A 26,634-nucleotide genomic window follows, 5' to 3' on the forward strand; every position below is an offset into this window, starting at 1 on the left:
ATTTTTGCTGCGTTGCCCTCAATTTGTTGCACTGCCCTCCAAGCCCTGACTGTGTTAATTGTTATTGGATTGTGACAATATTCCTTAACTAGTTTCATCTTATTGAGTAAAAGCAAATTAATAAGAGGGCAGTTTGTTTGTGAGGCTTCAATGTCTAGCCAAATGGCGGAGGGGTCCCTGCAAACACAGTCAACCACATAAGATAAAAAGGAACTTAATTGATATTTTTTTATGTCTGGAAAATCCGACTACTGGGAAGCTGTAACTTAGACATTTTAATACAGGGTCTTTTTTGTTCCAGATGAAAGAAACAAACCAGCCATTTTTTTTTTAGTATTTGTTGGGTGAAAATGACTGGAATAATTTGTATTGGGTGGAGCAAATGAGGAAGAATGTTCATTTTGAGCAAGGATATTCTGCCAAGCCAAGAAATGGGAATAGTGCTCCATCGCTCAAGATCCTGTTTGATTTTGTCAAATAACTGTAAAGTTAGCTTTGAACAATTGATCAAACGCATGTGTGATAAATATGCCTAGGTAAACAAAACCTGTCTGTGACCATTTAAAGGGGAAAACACCTTGTGTGTCAGTTACCTACTGCAGATTCCCCAGAGGCATAGCCTCTTATTTAGTAAAGTTGATTTTCTAACCTGAAAAGGCACTAAATGAATTAATGCATTGTATAAGGTGGTGCACTGACAGAGGACCTTTAAGTTTTAAAGGAAATCGTAACAACACTTTTATTCCCCTCCAAAACAGAACATAAAAGGCATGGTTAAAAAAACAACGTAATTATGTCATCACGTCAGACCAGCTTCGCTATGTTGGTGGTTATGAATTATGCCTATCCATTACATTGCCCTGTAATCCACTTCAAGAGAACAGCAGCTCCTCCTCTAATGTCTAGCGTTTCGCCTCGCTGCTGCTTTGCCTCACTTTCATCGACTGTGTCAGTCTCCTGGGTCAATACTAATGCAAAAAAAAATACATTTTAAGACTTTCCCCATCTCTCCTGGCTCCACACTTAGATTGTCTGTTAGGACAACCTCATGTCTTCTTTTAATCCTCCTTATTAAGTGTCCTTTTGCATTTCTTATATTACATAAGCACCTCATTTGTTCCTACTTCCTATACCTGCTACACAGCTCTTTTTTTCTTAACCAGGACCTCCATCTCTTGAAAACTAAGGTTCGCTAAACCTGCCGTCTTTACTTTTTATTCAGACAGGTACATTCAAGCTTTGCATGCTCAATATTTCTCTTTTGAAGGCCTCCCACTCACCAAATACACCGTTGCCAGAAAATAGATGTCCCAGCCCATACATGCCAAACACCATCAAATTTGGTCTTTTTCCCAATTTAGAACCGCGAACCAGACTTTTTCCATATTTATTTTGAAACTAATGGCGTTGTGATCACTAGATGCAAAGCGTTCACCCTCACAATCTGATGTCACCTGTCCTGTCTCTTTCCCTAATAGCAGATCAAGGATCGCACACTCTTTTGTTGGGACTTCTTTGTACTAATTAAGGAAACTTTCCTGAACTCATTAGACAGGCTCTACCCTATTTAGTCTTTTACAGCATGGGAGTACCAGTCAAAATATGGAAAGTTAAAGTCACCGATTATAACAATCTTTTTGTTTCTAGCAACTGTCTGACCTCTCTTGACAAACTTATTCCTCAAAATTCCGCGGGCTGTTTTGTGGTCTATAAAATGGTTCCATTTTAATATCAGAGAATGTATACAGTAATGTACACCTGAAATTCTTCGCGGACATCCACAAAAGCAAGAGAACCCCAAATCCCCCTCTCCCCCTCGCACACACAAGCAGCGGCAAAATGTCAACCCGCCCCTCCATTCATCAGAAAGCATCAGCACCCTGAGACTAGCAAAGAGTCGCTGTTACGGTGTTGCAATATGCTGCGTTACTTTTTATGAGATTCTTCAACTCTAGAATCAGGGGCAAACTCACCCAACAGTGGAGAGAAAGAGAGGGAGCGATCACTCAAGTGCAGAGACAGCTGCATCCGCCGCCACACGATGTTGATGTTCATTCGGCAACACCGGCAGGGAATCGGTTATCCACGGGGCCGCACCCCATTAATATATCTCCATTAACGTGGTCGTACCTTTCTTATTCCTCACTTTCACCTATAAAACCTCACTAGAAGAGTTCTCCAGTCTGTCCTGACAGAATACTACCAAGGCATTTTGCCTGACTAGAAACACTACCCCTCCCCTTTTAATGTCTCCTCCGTTATGTCTAACAACAAAGCCCCAGAACACTAAACCGCCAGCCTTGCCCTTCCTGCATCCAAATCACACTAATGGCTACAATATTGTAATTCCAGGTGTTGATTCATGCCCCGAGCTCATCTGCCTTTCCTGCAATATTTCGTGCATTGAAATACACACTGCTGAGAACATTAGTTGCACCGTGCTCAACCTTTTGATTCCTGACTTTGGCTGAGGTCTGAACAACATCTGATTTCACAACCTCTTCACTGTATGTTCTGCCACTCTGGTTCCCATCCCCTGCAGCACTAGCAAAATCTTCCATCTGGATATTAGTCCAGCTCCAGTTCAGGTGCAAATCACCTCTTCTGTACAGGTCCCACCTTCCCTGGAAGAGAGGCAAATGTTCCAAAAATTTGATGCCCTCCCTTCTAACCAACTCCTAAACTATATGCTTCACTGGCAGTTATTAGAATGGGGACAAGGAGCCTTGCACATCTTAATCTGCTCAGATAGTAAAGATATGGCTGTTCCTTATTGACTAATGAGGAGGCATTGGGAGTCAAAGCTAGATTATGCATTAAAAACTTAGTTTTTAGAACAGTGCTCTTCCCTCTCTCCATGGTAGAGCCATTGATGCGCAATGGACTGAGTCAACCTGGCACATCCTGAAGTCTGCAGTCATCTTTGTCTTGTGCACTTTGAGATGCATTTAACAAGCTCTACCAACTCTCTGTATGTAGACTCATCATTGTTGCTGATGAGGACAACCACTTGTATCATCAGCGAACTTGATGTGTTCTGAGCTGGATCTGGTAGTGCAGTTATGCCAGCAGAGTGAACTGGTGGAGCAGCAGGTCTGACATATTTCGTATCATTGTGGTCATCAGGGAAGAGAACAGGCAATTCCAAAATGATGAGCCATCCTGTTTCCTCATTCACACCCCACCATCCTTTCCTACCCTTCCTTCCTGCATCTCCTCCTCCCTTCCCCATTTCTTCTCCCCCTCTCCCAACCCACCCACTACAAGCCTCACAAACCCCCTCTTTCTCACTCCATAGTCACCAACCCCCTCCCCCCACATCATTCTCACACATTCTCTCTTCTCCATTTGTCCTCCTTAGTTAGGACATTATCCTCCTCTTCCCAATCCCAACCTCACCTCAGCTCTCAACAACACGTCTCTTCCATCCTCATTTCTCCTCCTTAGTCCACTTTCCTCCTGTTCCCCCACATAACCCAAATACCCCTCCCAACTAACCTCCTCCACTCCCCCCACAAACATATACTCACTCTTCCTCTTATTCTCATCCAAAACACTACCCCCTCTCCCCTCCCTCCTCTTTCTCATTTCTCATCTCTAATCAGGACATTCCCCCTGCCTCCCTACTATGGAGCCCCAATCCTGGACAAGGTGTATGCAGCATGCACTGGACACAATGTCAAATATAAAGTGCAGTTTAATCATTGAAATAATTATGCATTGAGATAATATGAACTGACACAGTACTTCAGGCATCAGGCCCAGCCGCTCATCCGGTCACCAGAGAAAATGATGAGGTGTAATTGCACGAAGGTGATGGGGACTCCGTTTTGGCTCTGCTCCCCGGGGAACCCTGCAACTGACAGTCCGGGGAGGACAGAGCACTGAGCTGGTGCTCCCATCCTGATGGCGTGCACCACTGTCCCACGACCCACCAGCTCGAAATGAACTGTACTGGACATTAGATTGATCAGGGACAGAGTGGCCTCCTCACCGGACTGGATTTGTATTTATTTAATAAGTTATTGATTGGTTGATTGATTTTTTTGAGACAGTTGCAGAAAAGACCCAATGAGCTGCACTGTCTAGCATCCCACCCATTGAACCCTAGCCTAATTACAGAACAATTTATAATAACCAATTAATCCACTATCCCTCACCAGACTGGATCAGGATGGACCAGGCACCTTCCTGTCGCATCAGGCGCTTATGATTAGATTCAATTTGATTTTATGGTTTAAGGCTCCTCCTATCAGTCCTTCCAAACACTCCAAGTAATCCCTCATTCCCTGCCCCATGTGGGGCGAGGGAGCATCATTCACTGTAGAGGAGAGGAACTCAGGACAACAGCAGGATGGAAGCCAAAGGCAGGAGCAGGCCAAGGGGTTGAATCCAGACAGTTGAGCTCCCTCCCCTGGGGGTGGTGGGGATGACGGTGGGGGCTGCCTGGGATGCCTGCTGTGAGGCATAGATTGAGTTCCTGTTCTCCTGGACAGGGCGGAAGTTGTTGAGCAAGCGTATTCCTTTGGTGGCGTTGACAAAGAGGTCGGTGTAGAAAGTTTCCACCTGTGAGGGGAGAGGGCAGAGGGGTGAGAAAAGGGAAGAGAGGAGTTGTTCTCCAACCGTCCAGTGGTCAGAGGGCAAAGTTCCCACCACACTGCCCTGTCGTACCCTCCCAGCTTCACACACAGGGAAGTTCACTTCACACCATCCCATCATACAGTACCGATGTCAGACAGAGAGAGTGAAACCCCCGCCCCCCCCCCCCATCCTGTCACAGGCTTCATCCTGTTGACTCTGTTTTTCACGAATGGTATGAGACAAAGTGAAGCTTCTTGCATGCCTCCAAGGGTCAGATACAGAGTGAAGCTCCCTTCACACCATACCATCACACACTCCTAGGGTGAAAGATACAGTGAAACTTCCTCCAGGCTATTCCGTCACACACTCCTGAGATCAGACACAGGGAAAGGCTCCCTCCACATCATGCCATCACACACTCCCTAGGTCAGACATAGAGTGAAGCTCTCTCCACAGGCAGAGGTTGTACGCACCAGTGATGCACTGACGCGGATGGGCTCTTCGAAGACAGTCCAGAGGACGACCTCGTTACACTCTGGGGTGGTGAGAGAGCCATTGTACCTGTAGTACTTGGTGAGGTCGATGCTGCCAATGAGATCCATCATCGAGAATGTCCCATTAAGTGTGAGTTTATCACCTACAGAGGAGAGTGGGGTCAGGAGAGGTGAGAATCAGTCACAGAAACAGGTAATAATCTGGATAGTTCCCCAAGCCACATGCAAATTGGCATATATTTAATTAGATCATAGAATTAAATGTGTGGCTCAAAGATGGGCATGGGAGAAGTATGTTTGAATTGATGGGATATTGGCAACTGTACTGGGGAAGGAGGGAGCTGTTCCGATGTGATGGGATCTACCTGAACCATGCCAGGACCAGGACCCTGGTACACCGCATAACTGCCTCTGGAAAGGTTTGGGTTTTAAACTAAAGGGTAAGTGGAAACGTAGGGATAAAGTAAAATGCAAGGAGGGTGCAGAAGAGGTTACTGAAGTCTCCAATATAAAGAATTAGAAAGTTTAGAAAGGGATAAGAATTTAACTTCAGGCAACATGGAGATAAAATTGAGAAGAGTGATGAAAGACAGGACTGAAGGTGTAATATTTGTAACCATAAGATATAAGAGCAGAATTAGGCCATTTGGCCCATCGAGTCTGCTCCACCATCTGTCATGATTGGTTTATTATCCTTCTCAACCTCATTCTTCTGCCTTCTCCCTCATAACTTTTGACACCAGAACTAATCAAGAAATTATCAAAGTCCTCTTTAAATATACTCCATAACTTGGCCTCCACAGCTACCTATGGCAAAAAAATTCTACAGATTCAGCACCCCCTGGCTGAAGAAATTACTCCTCACCTCTGTTCTAAAGGGGCATCCTTGTATTTTGAGGCTATGCCCTCTGGTCCTTGACACCCCCAGTAAAGGAAACATCCTCTCCACACCCTTTCAAGAGTCGAAAAGTTTCAGTGAGATCCCCCTTCATTCTTCTAAACGCCAGAGACTACAGCAAATGCTCCTCATACATTGACCCTTTCATTCCCATGCATTATTTTCATGAACCTCCTCTGGACTCTCAACAATGCCAGCACATCTTTTCTCAGTTAAGAGGCCTAAAATTACTCACAATACTCCGTGCAGTCTAACCAAAGCCCAATAAATCCTCAGCACTACATAGTTGTTTTTATATTCTAATCCTCTCAAAATGAATGCTAACATTGCATTTACCTTTCTTACCACCAACTCAACCTAGAAGATAACTTTGAGGGAATTCTGCAGAAGGAGTCCCAAGTCCCTTGGAATTTCTGATTGTGGAATTTATAGAATAGTCTATGCTTTTATTCCTTCTACCAAAGTGCATGACCATACAATTCCCTACGCTATATTCCATACAACACTTCTTTGTCCATTTTCCCAATCTGTCTTAATCCATTCTGCAGACTCTCCACATCCTCAACTGTATTTGCCCCTCCACCTATCTTCATATCATCCGCAGACTTGTCCACTAACCCATCAAGTCCTTCATCCAAATCATTCATGTATACCATGCAAAGAATATTTGAATGCACACAGTTTATGAAATAAGCTTCTGGTGCAGCTAGAAATTGCCAGGTATGATGTTCTGGGCATCACCAAATCATATTTGAAAGATCATAGCTGGGAACTTAAAAACCAAGGATACACATCGTAGCAAAAGGACAGACCAGTGGGCAGAGAGGGTGGAGTGGTTCCCTTGGTAATAAATCATGTCCTTACAAAGAAGTGATATAAAAGCAGAAGATGTTGAATTGGTGTGGGTATAGAAACTTCAAGGATAAATAGACCACGATGGAAATTATATTCAGGCTTCCAAATAGTAGACAGATAGGGGTACAAATTACAACAGATAGAAAAAGCATGCAAAAAAGAGTAACGATATGGGGGATTTCAATATGAAAGAAAATTTGAAATATCAGTTTGTTGCTGGATCCCAATTTGAAGAAGGCTTAAGAGATTGCTTTTTCAAGTAGTTTATGGTTGAGCCCACTGGGGAAAGGCATTTTTGGATTGGGTGTTGTGTAATCTAACTGATTTGTTTCGGGAGCTTAAGGTAAAGGAACCCTTAGGGGATGTGATAGAATTCATAAACACAAGCAAGTCTGCAGATGCTGGAAATTCAAAGGAACACACACAAAGTGCTGGGGGGACTCAGCAGGTGAGACAGCATATATGGAAATGAATAAACAGTTAACATTTTGGGCTGAGACATGTCTTCAGGACTGAGAAGGAAGGGGGAAGATGCCAGAATAACAAGGTGGGGGGAGGGGAAGGAGACTAGCTGGAAGGTGATAGGTGAGGCCAGGTGTCGGGAAGGTGAAAGGCTGGAGAAGAAAGAATCTGATAGGAGGAGAGAGTGGATCATAAGAGAACATGAATGAAGAAGGGACCCAGGGGAAGTGATTGGCAGGTGAGAAGAGATAAAAGACCAGAGTGGGGAATAGAGGCAGAGGGGAGGGAGAGGGGAAAAATTGTTACCAGAAGGAGAAATCAATATTCTAACCATCAGGTTGGAGGCTTCACAGTCAGAATATAAGGTGTTGCTCTTCCATCCTGAGGTCGCCTCATCTTGGCATGGGGGAAGCAATGGAGTTAGATTTCCAAATGGGAATCGGAATTAAAATGTTTGGCCACTGGGAAATTCCACTAGTGGCGGATAGAATGGTTGCTAAAGCTAAAGCTTGCTAAAGCTGTTACCCATTTTACCATGGATCTCACCAATGTAGAGGTCGCGTCTTGAGGACCGGACACGATAGATGATCTGGGGAAATTCACAGGTGAAGTGTTGCCTCATCTGGAAGGACTGTTTGGAGCCCTGAATAGAAGTGTATGGGCAGGTGTAGCACTTAGGCCACTTGAAGGGATAAGTGTAGAGAGGGAGGTACATAGGGAGGGATGAATAGACAAGGGAATTGCAGAGGGTGCGATCTCTGCAAAAGCAGAGGGTATGGGAGGTAGAGCTATGTTTAGTGGTAAGATTCCTTTGGAGATGGCGGAAGTTGAAGAGGCTGATGGGGTAGTAGGTAAGGAAAAGAGGAACAATTACCAGGTAGAGTGATTGTGTACACCCCAGGGTTCTATAAGAGGTGGCTGAAGAGATCATGGAGGCATTAGTAATGATCTTTCAAGAACCGCTAGATTCTGGTATGGTTCTGGAGACTGGAAAATTGTCGAAGTCATGCCATTCTTTAAGAGGGGAGAAAGGAAAAGGACGGGAAATTATGGACTAGTTAGTCTGATTTCAGTGGCTGGGTAGATGTTACTGTCCTTTATTAAGGACAAGGTTTCAGGGTACTTGGCGGCACATGATAAAATAGGCTGAAGTCAGCATGGTTTCCTTAAGTGTGCAATGGATATGGAGTCTGATGCAAAGTCATCAGAAGGTTGTAGGTTAATGTCCTACCTCAGTTGTGAGTTTATTAGGCATCTGGGAAAGGCCTATAAAACTAAGTGTGATTTAAGCAGTGGCAACTGTGCAAGACTGGAAAGCTGGACATTTCCTTTGTCTACTTCTCCTAGCTAGAATGGTTTCAGTGTCAATGGTGTTTTCTTCACTTTAGATGTGGGAGTTCTACGTAATCTCCGGTCTCCCTAATAGCTAACATCTGCATGAGGTGCATTCAGCTGCAGCTCCTTACAGACTATGTTAGGGAGCTGGAGCTGGATGACTTCAGCTCATACAAGAGAGTGAGGATGTGACAGATAATCGCTACAGGGAGGTTGTCATTCTTAAGTTGCAGCAGGCAGGTAGCTGGAGCCTGACAGTGCAGAGTACCCCTGTGGCCATTCCCCTCAATAACAGGTATACTACTTTGGATATTGTTGGGGGGAGGGGACAACTTCCCAGGGAAAGATGTCATGACCAGTAATACGGCACAGAGTCTGGCTCTGTAGCTGAGAAGGTAAAGGGAGAGAAGCACAGTGGTAATCGAGGATTCTATAGTTTGGGGAGCAGACAGGAGATTCTATGGGCATCAAAAACTCTGGCCCACATGGTATGCTGCCTCCTGGGTGCCACGATCAAGGACATCTCAGATCAGGAGCACAGCATTCTAAAGGAGAAGAGTAAGCAGCCAGAAGTTGTGGTATATACTGCTATCAACGATATACATAGCAAAATAGATGAGGAGGCTAGGTAGACAGTTGAAAAGCAGGAACTCAGGGGTAGTAATCTCTTAATTATTGCCTGTGCCATGCACCAGTGAGGGTAAGAATGGGATGAATGCTTGGCTGAGGAATTGGTGCAGTGGGTATTGTTTCAGATTTCTGGATCATTTGTATCTCTTCTGGGAAAAGCATGACCTGTACAAAACGGATGGAGTACACCTGAACCTGAAGAGTACCAAGATCCTTGTGGAAGATTTGTTAGAGCTACTGGGGAGTGTTTAAACTAGCTTGGCGAGGATATGGGAACCAAAGTGATTGGTCAGAGAATGGGGTCATTTGTGTAAAGGTAGATGCAGTGTATCAGAGGAAGGATAGGCAGTTGATATGGCAAAATTGCAGTCAGTGGGGTGGGTTAAATGAAGTATGTCTATTTTAATGAAAGAAAAATTGGGAACAAGGGTGAGGAGCATAGAGCGCAGGTCAGTATGTGAAACTACAACATTGTTGCCATTACGGAGACTCAGCTGTGACAAGAGCAGTAGTGACTTGGGGTTTAGATGTTTCAGAAGGGACTGGAAGAATGGTAAAAGAGCTCGGGGAGTAACGTTGCTAATCATGGATATATCACAGTTGTAGACAGGAAGAACATCATGGAGGGATTGTCTAACGAGTCCGTGTGGATGGATATCAGGAACAGGAAGAGGGCAACCACTATTGGGAGCATATCATAGCCCTCCCAATAGCAGAGACATTGAGGAGCATTAATTGGGGACAGATTTTTGGAAAGGTGCAAAAAAAATAAAAGGCTTGTCATGGGTGACATCAACTTCCCTAAAATTGATCGGTACCTTCTAAGTGAAGACAGTTTAGATGGGGCGGAAGTAGTGAGGTGTGTCTGGGAAGCATTCCTGATGTAATCTGTAATTCTGCATACTAGAGGCGAGGCCATAATGGATCTTGTGCTAAGCAATGAACCAGGTTAGGTGTCAGACCTCTCGGATGAGCATTTCAGAGAGAGTGTTCAGAACTCCCTGATCTTCACTATAGCATTGGAGAGGGATAGGAGCAGACAGCATGGGAAGGTATTAAATTAAGAAAGGGGGAATTATGAGGCAGACATTTGGAGCATCAGTTGGAACAGATAAGAGTCCAGGAAATGCACATTGGAAATGTGGAGGTTATTTCTGAAAAACTTACATGAGGTTTGGTTTCTTCCATTGAGGAAGGCAAAGTGTGTTAGGGTTAAGGAACCATGGTTGACAAGAAATATGGAATGTCTAGGGAAGAGGAAGAAAGAAGCTTAATAATGGACTCAGAGCTAGAAGGGGGCATGAGAAAGCCTTGACGAGTAGGATTGAGGACAACCCCAAAGCAGTCCACATTTTGGGCTGAATAAGAGGATGATTAGAGTGAGGGTAGAAATGATCAGAGAGTCACAGGAAGAAGGGAAGGTTCTGAATGATATTCGCTTCAGTGAGAGAGTCCTTGGTGTTTGTGAGGTTAGTACAAAGTGGGCTGGTATGTTAGAACATGTAAGAAAGAGGATGCTCTAGAATTTTTGAAAAGCACTGGGACAGATAAGTCCCTGGGGCTGGCATTGATATACCCCAGTTCAGAATCAGAATCAGGTTTATTATCATCAGCATGTGATGTGAAATTTGTATGCTGCCTTTTTGAGATACTGCTCCTTAAAGATGTCCCTGGTACTTTATAGGCTAGTACCCAGGATGGAGCTGAGTAGATTTACAACCTTCTGCAGCTTCTTTTGGTCCTGTGCAGTAGCCCCTCCATACCAGACAGTGATGCAGCCTATCAGAATGCTCTCCACTGTACAACTATAGAAGTTTTTGAGTGTATTTGTTGACATGCTAAATCTCTTCAAACTCCCAATAAAGGACACCAGGAATTACAACAGGAAGCAAAGAAGAGATTCATGCATCTTTGTCAATGATCTTTTTATTCTGACTGACCACAGGAGTAGTACCAGAGAAGGGGAGGGTAGCCAGTGTTATTCCTTTATTCAAGGAGTAGGGATAACCCTGGCAATTATAGACCAGCGAATCTTACTTCAGTGATGGGCAAATTATGGGAAAAGATTCTTAGCGACAGGATTTATAAGAGTTTGGAGAAGCATAGTCTGATTAGGGTAAGTCAGCATGGCTTTGTGAGGAGTGGGTCATGCTTCATAAGCCTGATTGAATTCATTGAGGATATGACAAACCACATTGATGAAGGTAGAGCAGTGGATGTGCTGCATATGGATTTTAGGTATTTTCTAAGGTTCCTCATGATAGTCTCATTCAGAAAGTCAGAAGGAATGGGAAACTTGGCTGCGTGGATTCAGAACTGGTTTGCCCATATAAGGGAGGGGGGTTGGTTGTAGGTAGAGCACTTTCAGCTTGGACATCAATGACCAATAGTGTTCCACAGGAGTCTGTTGTGGGACCCCTGCTGCTTGTGATTTTTATAAATGAGGAAGGGGAAGGATGGTTTAGTAAGTTTGCAGATGACACAAAGTTTGGTGGAGTGGTAGATTGTGTAGAAGGTTATCATTGGTTACAACAAGATATTGTCAAGATGCAGTGTTGGCCTGCGAAGTAGCAGATGGAGTTCAACCCAGAAAATTGTGAATTGATTCACTTTGTAAATTTGCATAAACTAAATGGCAGGATTCTTAGCTGTGTGAGGACTAGAGGGATCTTGAGGTCCATGTCCATGGATCCTTCAAAGTTGTTGCAGAAGTTGATAAGGTTGTTAAGAAGGCCTTATTAGTCAGGAGATTGAATTCAAGAGCTTCATGGTAATGTTTCATCTCTATAAAACCCTGATTAGACCCACACTTGGAATACTGTGTTCAGTACTCGTCCCCTTATTATAGGAAGGATATGGAAGCAGAGGAGATTTACCAGGATCCTTCCCTAATAAGAGACCATGTCTTATGAACAAACACGAGGAAATCTGCAGATGCTGGAAATTCAAACCACACACACAAAATGCTGGTGGAACACAGCAGGCCAGGCAGCATCTGTAGGGAGAAGCACATTTCAGGCTGAGACCCTTCGGGCTGAGACAGTGCTTCTCCCTATAGATGCTGCCTGGCCTGCTGTGTTCCACCAGCATTTTGTCCATGTCTTATGAGGATACGTTGAGCTTTTCTCTTTGGAGCAAAGGAGGTGACTTGATAGAGGTGCCTGATGGGAAGAGACATAATTCAAGTGGATAGACAGAGATTTTTCCCATTACTAATATCAGTTAGCACAGCACCATTACAGCTGAAGGCATCAGAGTCTGGGGATCAGTCCTGACATTGTCTGTAAGAAGTTTATATGTTCTTCCCATGAGATGTGATCTTCGTCCCACATTCCAATAACGTACCTGTTAATGGTTTAATTAATCATTGTAAATTGTCCTGTGATAGGTTGATTGTTGGCTGGTGCTGCTTATTGGGCTGGAAGGGCTTGTTTTACATTGTAGCTCCAAATTAATTAATTGATAGTGATTAGAGGGAAGATGGTGGTGAATTTGTGGAATTCTTTGCCACATACAGCTATGGAGACCAACTCAATGGGTATATTTAATGCTGAGGTTGATGGGTTCTTGATTAATAAAAATGTCAAAAATTCAAGGGAAAAGCAGGAGAATGAGGTTTAGATGGAAAATATTGATAATTGAATGGCAGAAAAGACTTAATGAGCTGAATGGCGCAGATCTGCTTCTATGTCTTATGGTATGTCAAGGTACCTCCTGAGATAAGGGGACTGAGAGCCAATGATCAAGATATAGATCTCCCCCTGAGAAACACTGGTCAGGGTGCAAATATCAGCTGGCATTCTGAGTGACCTACCATCCTCTGTCAGGTTTGAGACAAGTTTGGTCAGGTTTTTCCAGGCCTGGTTCTCGGAGATGTTAGATTCAATCTGGAAAACAACACTAGTGTCATGGAAATGGATATCACTCGGGAAGTGAGGGAAAGGGAGGTGAATCTCAGCCTCACATGCTCCCTCCAATTCCTCTCACCCTCTAACTCCCTCGCAGTTCCTCTTGCCCTCCAACTCTTCCCCCTCCCCACCACCCTCCCATTTTCCCTTCTCTTCCCACTTCCCCTCCCCACTCCCTCTTCCATACTTCCCTCTCCCCACTCTCTTTCCCCCTCCTCCCTTTCAACCCCCACTTCCCCCTCCCCTTCTTCCTCCCTTCCCCTCACTCCTCCACTCTCCCTTCCCCCTCCTCCCTACTACTTTGCTCTCCCCTTCACCCTCCCCTCCCCCTTACCCCTTCCTCTCCCCCCCCCCTTTTCCCTCCCCTTCCCCCTACCCTCACCTGGATGAGGAATCCCAGCACTGCCAGTCCCTCCGGGTAGTTAAAGACCTGGGTCAGGTTCAGTCCTTGCTGTCGGTGGACGATGTGGAGCTGATGATGATGCAGACTGGGTCAGTGGTGTCAATGTCAACATCCCCACCCCTCTCCCTCAACGCGCTTGCTCTACCCCTTTCCCCTTCCTCCCCTTCTACCATTTCCCTGTCCTCTCCACTTCCCTGATTCGCCCTTCCTAATCCCTCTCCCAAGACTTCACCCCCACTTCCTGATCCCTTCCCCCTCCTTTTCCATCTCCCAGCTCCTCCACCATATTCCACACATTCCCCCTCCTCCCACATTCCTCCCCCTTGTCTCTCTCGCCCACCCCACCCACACCTCCCTCACCTCCCTCTTACTCGCCCTCCCCAACATGCTCACCTCCATGTTGGCCTGCCTGCCATCCATCCAGTGCTCAGAGCCCCCAGAACGGCTCCCATTGCCCCAGTGCAGGTGGAACTGGGTGGCAAGGTAAGTTCCAGGTAGCCCGCCTCCACTCACCTGCATCTGGGTGCTAGTGGTGACTCTGACTGTATCACAGACAAAGCAGAGACGTAGTCAGGTTAGACTGTACAGATTCAGGCCCTTTGGCCAACCCAGATGCCTATCTCAGCTCATCCTATTTGCCCGTGTTTGGCCCCTATCCCTCTGTGGACCTGTCCAAGTGCCACTTAAATATTGTTAGAGAGCTTGCTTCAACCATGTCCTCTGACTCTTTCACCCTCTGCATTCTCAATTCCCCAATGCTGCGTGCATTCACTATACCAATGCCCCTCATGATTTTACATATCTCTATTAGATAACCCCCTTGTCTCCTGTACTCGTGGAAATAAAGACCTAGCCTCTCTCCATAACTCCAGTCCCTCGAGTCCCTGTAACATCCTCATAAATCTCCTCTGCACTTTCTCCGGTTTAGTATCTAAACTTAGTATCTTAGAGCTAAACTGCTAAGACTAAACAACACTCCAGGTGTGTCCTCACTGACATAACCTCACAACTTTTATACTCAGTGCCTTGACTCATGGGGGCCATTATGCCTAAAGCCTTCTTCATAACCCTGATGCTATTTTCAGCGAACCATGTACCTCTGCTCCTAGGTCCCTCTATTTTAAAATGCACTTCAGGGTCCTGTGAAAGCCAAAGTCCTTTGACTCTCCAAAGTGCAATACCTCATCCTTGTCTGAACTGAACTCCATTTGTCATTCCTCAGTCCACTTACCCGGCTGATCAAACAGCCCCTATAATTCTTGACTATCTCCTTTGCTGTTGAAATCTTTATCTATTTTAGTGTCATCTGCTAAGTTACTAACCAGGCCTTGCACATTCTCATCCATAGTGTTGATATAGATGACAGACAGCTCAGGTAGTTAACACTAGTCACAGATCTCCAAACAGAGACTCAACCTTCTACCGTTGCTTCCAACCGTGAGCCAATTATTTGTCCAGTTAGCAGCTCTCCCTAGATTCCATGCAATCTAACCTTCCAGAACAATCTACCATCTGGAACCTTATCAAAAGCCTTACTGAAGACCATATAACCACATTGACTACCTTGCCCTCATCAACTTTCATGATCTCTTCTTCAAAATTTTCAATCCAATTAGTGAGACATGACCTCCCACAGACAAATGCATGTGATCAAATTTTAATTAACCTGTCTTTCCAAATGCTGGTATATCTGATCACTCAAACTCCATTCCAGTAACTTTGCTACCACAGATATTAGGCATTGATCTGCCTCCCTCATACATTGTAGTCCCTCTGTTCCTCAATACTCCCTGCTATTCACAGTGTGTGGCTTACTCTTTCTTGGATACCAAGGTCCCTCAGTTCTTCAATATTCCTCACCATTCAGAGGAGTGGTGTCTGTCCTATGCTCCCCTCTCCCTCCTCCCTTCTTTGTTCTCCTCATATCCCTCTCCCCTTCCCCTCTCCTTACACCCCCTTCCCTGCTCCCTCTTGCCAGGGCCCACTTTCTCCCCCTCCCAACCCTTCCCCCGATCCCCTTTTTCCAATCCCTCTCCTCTCCCTCTTTCCCAACCCCTGCCCTTCCACCTCCTGTTCTTCGATATGCCAAGGTCCCTTTGTTCCTCAATGCCCCGCCGTTCACAATCTGAGTCCCCCTCTCATATGCTGGGGGCCCTCTGTTTCTCAGTACTCCCGCCCATTCACTGTGTGTGTCCTAGCTTCTTACACTGAGGTCTCTCTGCTCCTCGATACCCCTCACCCTTCACGGTGCTTATCCTACCCTTGTACGCTGAGGTCTCTCTGTTCTTCACTGTTCCTAATGCCTCATTCAGAAACCAACAGGAGAGATTGGGGGTCAATTGAATGCAATTTATTCAGCAGGAGTGGCATTAAGGGGTAACAAAGGGACCTTGCCCCCTGGCAGATTCCCAGTTACCAGTGAATACTCTGTGGAGAGAAGTGGTGAGGATATAGGCCTTGAGTTAGATAGAGCTCTTATAGATAGTGGGGTCAAGGGGAGAGGGCAGGAATGGGGTACGGATTGTGTATGATCAGCCATGATCATAGTGGATGGCGGTGCTGGCTAGAAGGGCCGAATGGCCTACTCCTGCACCTACTGTCTATTGTCTATTGTCTTCCAAATGCAGGTGGCAGGTCAGCATGAGGGGTGATACGGCGTGCTCTTTCTGTGCCACGCTGGGTTGGAAGAGGAAAATGGGGAGGGGGAGGGGTAGGGGTGCTCTCTGCTGGCCAACTGACCCTTGAAGGAAGCTGGGCTGAGAATGGAGCCTGGGAGTCTCCTGGTGTGTCGTTTCCCTTCCCCCCCCCCCCCCCCCCCCACCACCTCCACTCACTGGTTTTCTTGACGTTCATGATCTGGAGCAGCAGACTGGAATTGTCATAGTTATAGAAGGAGAAGGAACCGAGGTGCCCCTTCCGGACAGCTTTGCCCGTGTTGATGTTGACTGGTGACTGCTGTGTGCCGTTGCAAGCTGAATACTTGACAGGCCATTTGGCAGGACCTAGAAGAGAAAAATTAGAAATCATCCAGTGTGTGTGTGTGTGAGTGTATATACATGGCTGCTTCCCTGTTCCCCTCTCTTAGGGGGAGATCTTTGCAGATCTTTACACTGACACTGTTTCTCAGTCCCACCCTCTCAGCAAGGTATCTATAGATTGACTGCTGCCACTCAGACTCTCTCTCTGACAACCGTTGCCAGAAGGGAGAAGATGTGTGTCTGATTCTCTATGACGACCAAGCTGGATGGCATGTTCAACACCTTGTCTCAGGCGGAAGAGTGGAGAGGACTGCGTGTCACAGGCCACCAGGTACTTGTTGTTTATCAACTTACCGCAGGCAGGGTCATGGTAGCAGAAAGGTCCTAGAAAACACAAAGAGGAACAAAATTACAGTTGGACCACACTGGGAGCACCACGCATAGTTCACGCCTGTCTCCCTGGGCTAGACCTACACTGGGAGCACCAGGCAGAGTTCCTACCTGTCTCCCTGGGTTAGACCTACACTGGGACCTATACCAGGAACACCATGCACAGTTCAGACCTACACTGGGAGCAACAGGCACAGTTTACGTCTGTCTTCCTTGGGTTAGACCATCACCATGGTACCCCGGGCACACCTTCAGTAGGAGTACCATGTACGTCCCTGTCTCCTTATTCCTGGGTCAGCCACAAACCAGGAAAACCTTTCACGATTCCTGTCCTTGTATCTCCTGGGTCAGGTCCATACCAGGAGCGTTGTGTATAGTTCCTGCCTCTATATCCCTGGATCCGACCCACGCTGCAAAAACTATTAATGATTCCCATCACCATATGCCCTGGTCAGAGCCACACTAGGAGAACCATGCACAGTTCCCATCTCTATATCCTCAGTTCAGTCTGGGATCACTTGTGCAGTTCCTCTCACCATACTCCTGGGTCAGACACACAGTGGGCGATCTCTGTACGGTTCCCGTTTCCGTATCCCCTGGGTCAGACTCACTCTGGGAGAACCCGGCACAGTGTTCCTCTTCCTATACCTAGTTCACACACTAGGAGAAGTACCAGTCTCCATATCCATGGATCAAACCCATAACCGTGCATGGTTCTCATCTCCGTATCCATAGATCACACCCACACCAAAAGCACCAAACGCTGCTCCCATCTCCTTACCCTTGGTCCAGACACGGAGCGAGGACAGATGCTTTTCAACTTACCAGTAGCGGCATTGAGTTGTTGGATCCCCAGGAGCAGGATAGTGATTAGGAACACCATTCTCTCCCTGAAAGCTGAACACAAAGGGTACTGTGGTGAACTACATATACCTGTCTGGACACCCCCCCCCCCCCCCACCGCTGACTGCTCCTGTGGCTCCTCCCACAGACCCCGGTATAAAGGCAATTAACCCACGTCTCAGAGTTATTGATGGTGCATCAGGTACCATGACCGATCGTGGGAGAGCAAAATGCTTTTCTTTCTCCCAGGAGAAATCAGTGATCTGTTGTGGGCTGCAAGACTCCCCAAATGATTGGGGAATTGTCACTAAACTGATTGTCACAGAAAGCAAGCCTTACAGCCCAATCCGTACATTCCAGAATCAGAATCAGGTTTATTATCACCGGCATGTGATGTGAAATTTGTTAACTTAGCAGCAGCAGTTCAATGCAATACATAATATAGAATAAATAATAATAAGCAAATCAATTACAATATTGAATCGATTTTTTAAAACGTACAAAAAAGCAGAAGTACTGTGTATTTTAAAAAGTGAGGTAGTGTCCAAGGGTTCAATGTCCATTTAGGAATTGGATGGCAGAGGGGAAGAAGCTGGTGCTGAATTGCTGAGTGTGTGCCTTCAGGCTCCTGTACCTCCTTCCTGATGGTAACAATGAGAAAAGGGCATGCCCTGAGTACTGGAGCTTCTTAATAATGGACGCTGCCTTCCTGAGACACCGCTCCCTAAAGGTGTCCTGGGTATTTGTAGGCTAGTACCCAAGATGGAGCTGACTAGATTTACAATCTTCGACAGCTTCTTTCGGTCAGTAGACCCTCTACACCCCACCCCACCCCATACCAGACAATGATGCAGCCTGTCAGAATGCTCTTCCTTTTAATCTTCGCGAATCTCTCATGCTTGCATTAGCAACACACACAAAGTGCTGGAAGAACTGAAGTCCGGCATCAACTAATGGAGGGAACCAAACAGCCTGTCTTGCTGAGATTTTCCCTCATTTTGTGTGGGTGTTACTCAGGATTTCCAGCATCTGTAGAATCTCATTTGCCTCTGTTGGAACCAGATTCTTCTCTGTCCTGCTTACCTAATGCCTGTCTAAATGCCTCTTTACTAAAGGACTGTTCCTGATTCCACCGCCTTCTCTGACAGTTCCTTCAGAACCAGAATCAAGTTTATTATCACTGATAGAGGCTGTGAAATTAGTTTTGCACCAGTGGTACGGCACATAGCTACATAAACAAAAACAAAAAAAGAATAACTTGAGGAAGCGTTCATGGACTGTTTAGAAATCTGCTAAGAGGGGCAAAAGCTATTCCTAAAATGAGTGTATGGGTCTTCAAGCACTGTACCTCCTCCTTGACAGTAGTAATGAGAAACGGGCATGCGTCTGGTGGTGAGGGTTCTCAGTGACCAATACCGCTTTCTTGGGGCCTCTTGAAGATGCCCTGAATGGTGGGGTGGGCTGTGCTCGAGCTGGATCTGGCTGAGTTTCCAGCTGTCTGCAGCCCCTCACTATCCAGCACACTGAAGCCTCCATGGTAGGCAGTGTTGCAATCAGTCAGAATCCCCTTCACAGTACGTCTGTAGAAAGTTGCTAGTCTTTGGTGACATACCTTATCTCCTCAAACTTCTAAACTGTGGCATGGCAGCATAGAGGTTAGCGCAATCACTTTAAATAGCTGTGGTCCCACCGCTGTATGTAAAGCGTACGAGTAGGGATTAGTAAGTTGTTTGTGCTGGAAGTGCAGCTCTAACCACATTGATCTGATTAGATGCAAACAATAGATTTCAATTGTTTTGATGGGCTTGTGCCAAATAAAGCGAAGCCCAAGTCATAATTATTAAAATAATAAAGCCACCAGCATGCCTTCTTTGTAATTGCATCAATGTTTTGGGCACGGGATCGATCCTCTAAGGTGTCGATGCCCAGGGACAATCCAAGACATACCGGTTGGTAGGTTAATTGGTCATTGTAAATTGCCCCATAATTAGGCTAGGGTTAAATCAGCGGTGCTGGGTGGGGTGGCTCGAAGAGCCCGAACGGCCTACTCCACGCTGTATCTCAATCAATAAATAAAAACTTGTAGCTGCTTCCCTTCCCATCGCTGAGCCCTCAGTGGACCAGAGCACACGGATCACCCAAGCCCACTGAGACCAGCAGGAGCACGCAGTCTGATCCGCCCGGCGGAATGCAATGGGACCGGCTGCTCCAGGGAGAGATGATTGAACAGAAGAAAGGGGCAGGGGGTGGGCGAGGGTGTTCTTGTTCCTCATTTGCCAGTCAGCAGCCTTACGAGGGCGCCCCCACCCCGCCCACCATTTCAGAGTTGCTTCCCTGCACGGGGGTTTTGCTGAACGATCTGGGATCCAGTGGGGTAGGGGGAAGGAGCCACACTCCTGTTTTTCTCTGTGGTTATCTAGGGATCTCCCTTGTATCCCTGGGGAGCCCATCTTCCTGTATCTGTGGTGAGTTCACTCTCCTTTGTGTCTGAACAGACCTCCCTCTTGCATATCCGTGCAGGAAGCTCCCCTCTCTCCTGTAGCTCTGTTCCTTCCTCAATATGTAGGGAATTCCTCTCTCCTTTATCTGCGTGGAAGCCCACCCTCAACCATTAGGCATTTGAACCAGAGGGGATAACTTCACTCAACCCATCATTGAACTGTTCTCACAACCTTTGGGAGCACTTTCAAGGACTCTTCATCTCAGTTACTTGATATTTATTTACTTTAATTGTTTATTTTATTCTTTCTTTTTCACATAAGTTGTTTTTCTGTCCTGTTGGGTGAGGTCTTTCATTGATTCTTAACCTCGCGATAAACTGGCGTCCTATCCGGGGGCGGGGGGAGTCTCGTACTCTCAGCCGCTTCACGCCACGGAAACCGGCATAAGCACCAGCCTGATGAGCCAATAAGGCTTGGGACAGACTTTAACTTTTATTGATTCTATTGTGAGCATAGACAGTGAGAGTGAATGGGGTCCGTCAGTGCATCACACAACGGGAGTGGATGGGCTTCATTGGGAGTGCTGATGAAGGGAGTGAATAGGAATTGCTTGGGTCAATTTGCAGAGGGGTGGGGATGAAAGTGGGTCAGATCCTCGGGCTCTGACCTCCAGTGTAGTGGTTACCACAATGTTCTTAACAGCTCGGGGCGTTCCAGAGTTCAGTTCTGGTGCCATTCTGTATGGAGTCTCTGTGTATCCTCCCCGTGCAATGCATGGGCTTTCTTTGGGCCGTTCGGTTCCCTCCTGTAAATACCTACCGGGTAGGTTAATTGGTCATTGAAAATTGTCCCAAGATTAGGTTAGATTTAATTGGATTTGTCAGGAGTTGCTGGGATAGCATGTCTTGAAGGGACAACTGCTAAATAAATAATGATTCTGATTCCAAGTTCTTTTCACCCAGCTAGGAAGGGTGGGGTTTAGCTGGAGAGGGTGCAGGGAAGATTCGCCAGGATGTTCCCAGGACTGGAGGGTTTGAGTTATAAGTAAAGACTGGATAGGGCTGAAGGGCTGGGGTTGTTTTCCCTGGAGTGAAGGAGGCTGAGGGTGAGCAGTCACTGTCCTTCTCCCCCAGGTTAGGGGTGTCCAAGACTAGAGAGCACAGGTTTAAGGTGAGAGGGAGAAGGGTTTAAAGGGTGATTTTATTTTGCCCACAGGGGGGCAGTTGGGATGTGGGTCGAGCTGCCAGAGGAAGTGGGAGAGGTGGCGACAATTAAAAGACATTTGGTCAGGTACACAGGTAGGAAAGGTTCAGGGAGATAATGGCCCACAGGGACCAGCTCAAGGAAAGACCTTGGGAGACCTGGTGCTGAACGACATGTTTCTGTGTTACATGATCTGAAATGCCATATTGATGGGGGCGTGGCTGAGGAAGGAGGGAGAAGGGGAAAGAAAACTTGACAGAGTGAGAAGAGTGGGGTGTCTGTGTACTGAGCAGCCTCATGCGAGAGGACGTGTAGGAACCAGGCCCTGACAGACAAGATTAGTTGGTGGAGATGAGAATGGGAATCTGCAGGGAGGGAAAGGAGGAGTGACAGGAGAGGGAAGGCGATGACGGGGGGGTGGAATGGTGGGTTGAAGATAAAACTCATTGAGCCAGGGAGAGGGAAATGGAAGGTGTCAAATGGTGAGCTCCCTTCCAGCCCAGTGCCTAGAGTCATAGACCTGGGGAGCACCCCCTCATAACCCCCACTCCTATATCCAGAGAGATCCCCCTCCCTGAGGGGCTGCGTCTAGACTGCTCCCTCATCCCTCCCTCCCACATCTGGAGAGCTCTCTTTCATCCAAGGGTCCTGAACCTGGGAAGCTGCCTCACAACCCACCCACCTGTATCTGGAGAGCTCCCTCTCACCCCAATGTCCTGTACCAGGGAGCTTCACCCCACCCTCCTCTCCTCCATCCACACTGCTCTTTTCTGAGGGTCCTGTATCTGGGGAGCGCCATCTAACTACCCCCTCCCCCCTTCTGAGGAGCTCTATCACACCTCCATCCAACTCCAGCATCTTCTATCTGTGTCCTTTTGCTTGTGTGCAGGGAAGGTTTTAGAGTAATGAGAACTGTGTTGAGCTCGGTGTGTGTGTGTACTTGTAGAGGTCTAAGTGCTTTTAAAGGAGAGGCGTGTACGTATATGTGCGCTCAAGTGTATTTATAGGAGGTGAATGTGCGTGTGTGTGAAGTACAAACACTGACTTGAACAACTTGTCCAGCAGTTACATAGAACAGTATGATAGGGCTGTAGTTAAATGGGGCGGCACACTCTCTAGAGATTTTTCCACACAGAGGGCAGTTGGTAAATGGGTCGAGCTGCCAGAGAGAGTGAGAGAGCTGGCTACAATTATTTGAACAAGCACACAGAGAAATAAAAGCCAATTGGTACCAGAATGAGTCTGATATCCGAATTTTGTTCCTTTCCGCGCATCGGGCGGCAACCTTGCGGTTTCTTTAACAGTTGTCTGTTTTTTTTAAAAAACAAGAGTCCGGGTTGCTTGCTTGCTCGACACACGGATGGAAAGCAAGGAGCCGGCCGGATTCCAACCCGGGAACAGTCGCCTCGAAGTCCGCTGCGGATGCCATTACACCACCGGCCGGCCCCGTGTAAATGAATCAGGGCTGCTGTTATGTGCGGGAGCTGGATAGCTGACGAGAATTGGTGCGGGTGTCTAGCGGGAGGTTGGTGAACGTTTCCAGTATGAAAGAGTGTGAGAAAGACGCAGTGTGTTCCTGCTGGGGAGGTCAGTTTCCAGCCTGGGGAGATTTGACTCAGAGAGATTGGTAGCCTATAGATCCTGGAAGATTACTACCCCGGAAAGGTCAGTAACTCGGGCAGGTCCGTAAACTAAATAGGTAGGTGACCCTGGAAGATTACTAATCCAGAGAAGTCAAAAACTCTGGAGATCGGTAATCCAGAGAGATAATTAACTCAAGGATGTCAGTTACTTGGCGATCCTCGGGGATCATCAACAAATTGTGATCAGAACGGGGGCAAAGTGGACCAGTGGAGACATGCAAGCCACTTACCTTTCCTCCTCCTTCCTGAACAGACTCCCTCCTCGTTCTTTCCCCTCCCCTCACCTCTCCCTTCTCTTTTCGGCCGTTTCCCTCCCCCCTCCTCTACTTTACCCCCTTTCCCTCCCCTCTCCTCTCTCCCACCCCTTTCCCTTTCCTCTCCCCTACCCCTTTCCCTCCCGTCCCCTCTTCCCTACCCTCCTCCCCTCTCCTCTTCCCTACCCACTTCCTTCCCCTCTCCTCTCCCCTACCCCCTTTCCCTCCCCTCTCCTCTGTCCCACCCGTTTCCCTCCCCTCTCCTCTCTCCCACCCCTTTCCCTCCCCTCTCCTTTACCCACTTCCCCTCCCCTCTCCCCTACCCCATTTTCCTCTCCTCTCCTCTCCACTACCCCCCTTTTCCTCCCATCTCCTCTCTCCCACCCCTTTCCCTCTCTCTCCCTTACCCCCTTTCACTCCCCTCTCCTCACCCCTACCCCCCTTTCCCTCTCCTCTCCTACCCCTTTCCCTCGCCTCTCCTTTCCCCCACCCCTTCCGTCCCCTCTCCTCTCCCTACCCCCCTTTCCCTCCCCTCTCTGTCCCACCACTTTCCCTCCCCTCTCCACTGTCCCACCCGTTTCCCTCCCCTCTCCTCTCTCCCACCCCTTTCCCTCCCCTCTCCTTTACCCACTTTCCCTCCCCTCTCCCCTACCCCATTTTCCTCCCCTCTCCTCTCCCCTACCCCCTTTCCCTCCCCTCTCCCCTACCCCCCTTTCCCTCCCCTCTCCTCTCACTTACCCCCTTTCCCACCCCTCTCTGTCCCACCACTTTCCCTCCCCTCTCCTCTGTCCCACCCGTTTCCCTCCCCTCTCCTCTCTCCCACCCCTTTCCCTCCCCTCTCCTTTACCCACTTTCCCTCCCCTCTCCCCTACCCCATTTTCCTCCCCTCTCCTCTCCCCTACCCCCTTTCCATCCCCTCTCCTCTCCCCTACCCCCTTTCCCTCCCATCTCCTCTCTCCCACCCCTTTCCCTCTCTCTCCCTTACCCCCTTTCACTCCCCTCTCCTCACCCCTACCCCCTTTCCCTCTCCTCTCCTACCCCTTTCCCTCGCCTCTCCTTTCCCCCACCCCTTCCATCCCCTCTCCTCTCTCCCACCCCTTTCGCTCCCCCTCCTCTCTCCCAACCCTTTCCCTCCCCTCTCCTCTCCCTTAACCACTTTCCCTCCCCTCTCCTCTCTCCCACCCCTTTCCCTCCCCTCTCCTTTCCCCCACCCCTTCCGTCCCCTCTCCTCTCTCCCACACCTTTCCCTCCACCTCTCTCCCACCCCTTTCCCTCCCCTCCTCTCTCCCACCCCTTTCCCTCTCCTCCTCTCTCCCACCCCTTTCCCTCTCCTCTCCCCTACCCCTTTCCCTCCCCTCCCCCCCCTCCCCTACCCCCTTCCCTCCCCTCCCCTACCCCCTTTCCCTCCCCTTTCCTTTCTCCCACCCCTTTCCCTCTCTCCCCTACCCCCTTTCCCTCCCCTCTCCTTTCTCCTACCCCTTTCCCTCCCCTCTCCTCCACCCCTTTCCCTCCCCTCTCCTCTCCCCTACCCCTTTCCCTCCCCTCTCCCCTACCCCCTTTCCCTCCCCTCTCCTCCACCCCTTTCCCTCCCCTCTCTCCCCTACCCCATTTTCCTCCCCTCTCCTCTCCCCTACCCCCTTTCCCTCCCCTCTCCTCTCCCCTACCCCCCTTTCCCTTTCCCTCCCCTCTCCTCTCCCCTACCCCATTTTCCTCCCCTCCTCTCCCCTACCCCCTTTCCCCCTCTCCTCTGTCCCACCCCTTTCCCTCCCCTCTCCTCTGTCCCACCCGTTTCCCTCCCCTCTCCTCTCCCACCCCTTTCCCTCCCCTCTCCTTTACCCACTTTCCCTCCCCTCTCCTCTCCCCTACCCCATTTTCATCCCCTTTTCTCTCTCCCACCCCTTTCCCTCCCCTCTCCTCTCTCCCACCCCTTTCCCACTCCTCTCCCACCCCTTTTCCCTTCCCTCTCCCCTCCCTTACCCCGTTTCCCTCTCCTCTCCCCTACCCTCTTTCCCTCTCCTCTCCTCCACCCCTTTCCCTCCCCTCTCCTCTCTCCCACCCCTTTCCCACTCCTCTCCCACCCCTTTCCCTTCCCTCTCCCCTCCCTTACCCCGTTTCCCTCTCCTCTCTCCTACCCTCTTTCCCTCTCCTCTCCTCCACCCCTTTCCCTCCCCTCTCCTCTCTCCCACCCCTTTCCCTCCCCTCTCCTCTCCCCTACCCCATTTTCCTCCCCTCTCCTCTCCCCTACCCCCTTTCCCTCCCCTCCCCTCTCCCACCCCTTTCCCACTCCTCTCCCACCCCTTTCCCTTCCCTCTCCCCTCCCTTAACCCGTTTCCCTCTCATCTCCTCTCCCCTACCCCTTTTCCCCTCTCCTCTCCCCTACCCCCTGTCCTCTTCTCTGTCCTATCCCCTTTCCCCCTCTTTCTTCTGCACCCTATTTCCTCTCCCCCGGTCACCCCGTCTCCCACCGACCCTGAACGAGGAGGTGACTTACCCTAGTGTATAGAGCTTTTCTATACGTGTCCGACCGGAAAGGTCTGCGTTCCGTGGAATGTGACCGTGTACCTGCGGATACGTGTGATGTGTTGATGCTGACAGTTCCCAGTGGAGACACTTAAAACATCAAAGTCGTTTCGACTTTATGTAATTGCTACCTCCGCGCCGCCCCTCCAACAGCGCACACCCTCAGCACCGCCCTTCTCATTAAGGTGCTCCATCCGCAGGGATACGCTCACTAGCGGTCCCTCCCGCTCCTTTGCACTTTTCAAGGAACTCCTCCACCCCCCCACACCCTCCAACAGTGTCCGCTTCTTCTCTTCCCTCCTCACCTATTCTCCTTATGCTCCTCACCCGTCTGCCCCTCCTACTCATCTCCCCTCCCCTTTTCGCCCCTACTCCCTTTCACCTTCTCCTTTCCCCTCCCCTTTCTCCTCAACCTTATCCCCTCCCTACCTCCCTCTCTGCCACTCCCCCTTCCTTCCCCATCTGCCCTCCCTCTTCCCACATCTCCCACCCTCTGTCCTCTACTTTTCCCTCCTCTCCTCACCTGCCCTTGCCACCTCACTTTCCCTTATCGCCTCACCTCCCCTCCTCTCGCTATCTCACCTCCCTCTCTACCACATCCCTCCTCCTATCCCCTCCTTCCCCAACCCCATCAAATCCTTCCCCCTCTCCTTACCCATCACCCCTCCTTGTCCTCCCCTCTTGACCCATCTCCCTTCCCCTCTGCTGCCCTCCACTTCTCCACCTCATCTGCCTTCCCTCCTCCCCTTCCCTGCCATCTTCTCCATCTCCCCCTTCCATCCCCTTGGAACTCCAC

General features: G+C 48.5%; 1 protein-coding gene across 1 annotated transcript; it reads right to left on the reverse strand.

Annotated features, from left to right (window-relative positions):
- Positions 1-3,679: 3,679 nt before the first annotated feature.
- On the reverse strand, positions 3,680-25,961 carry LOC140719389 (carbonic anhydrase 4-like). The gene is made up of 9 exons (XM_073034005.1): positions 25,810-25,961; positions 17,760-17,831; positions 16,899-16,928; positions 16,401-16,568; positions 13,960-14,108; positions 13,546-13,635; positions 13,070-13,142; positions 5,055-5,218; positions 3,680-4,566 (listed from the first exon to the last, which is right to left on the reverse strand). The coding sequence occupies exons 2-9, from the start codon at positions 17,815-17,817 to the stop codon at positions 4,339-4,341; spliced, it is 960 nt and encodes a 319-aa protein (XP_072890106.1). The 5' UTR covers positions 17,818-17,831; positions 25,810-25,961; the 3' UTR covers positions 3,680-4,338.
- Between the last annotated feature and the right edge of the window lie 673 nt (positions 25,962-26,634).

This window comes from Hemitrygon akajei, chromosome 31 (assembly GCF_048418815.1).
Source record: "Hemitrygon akajei chromosome 31, sHemAka1.3, whole genome shotgun sequence".
NCBI lineage: Eukaryota > Metazoa > Chordata > Chondrichthyes > Myliobatiformes > Dasyatidae > Hemitrygon > Hemitrygon akajei.

Bases quoted from the DNA above. Each gene is read 5' to 3' on its own strand.
- LOC140719389 (XM_073034005.1), bottom strand. From the start codon at position 17,817: ATGGTGTTCCTAATCACTATCCTGCTCCTGGGGATCCAACAACTCAAT. The intron at 13,636-13,959 runs GTGAGCATGTTG...CATCATCATCAG, and splicing joins GCAGGCAGGCCAACATGGAG to CTCCACATCGTCCACCGACA. The intron at 13,143-13,545 runs GTGAGGGTAGGG...GTTGTTTTCCAG, and splicing joins TGCTGGGATTCCTCATCCAG to ATTGAATCTAACATCTCCGA.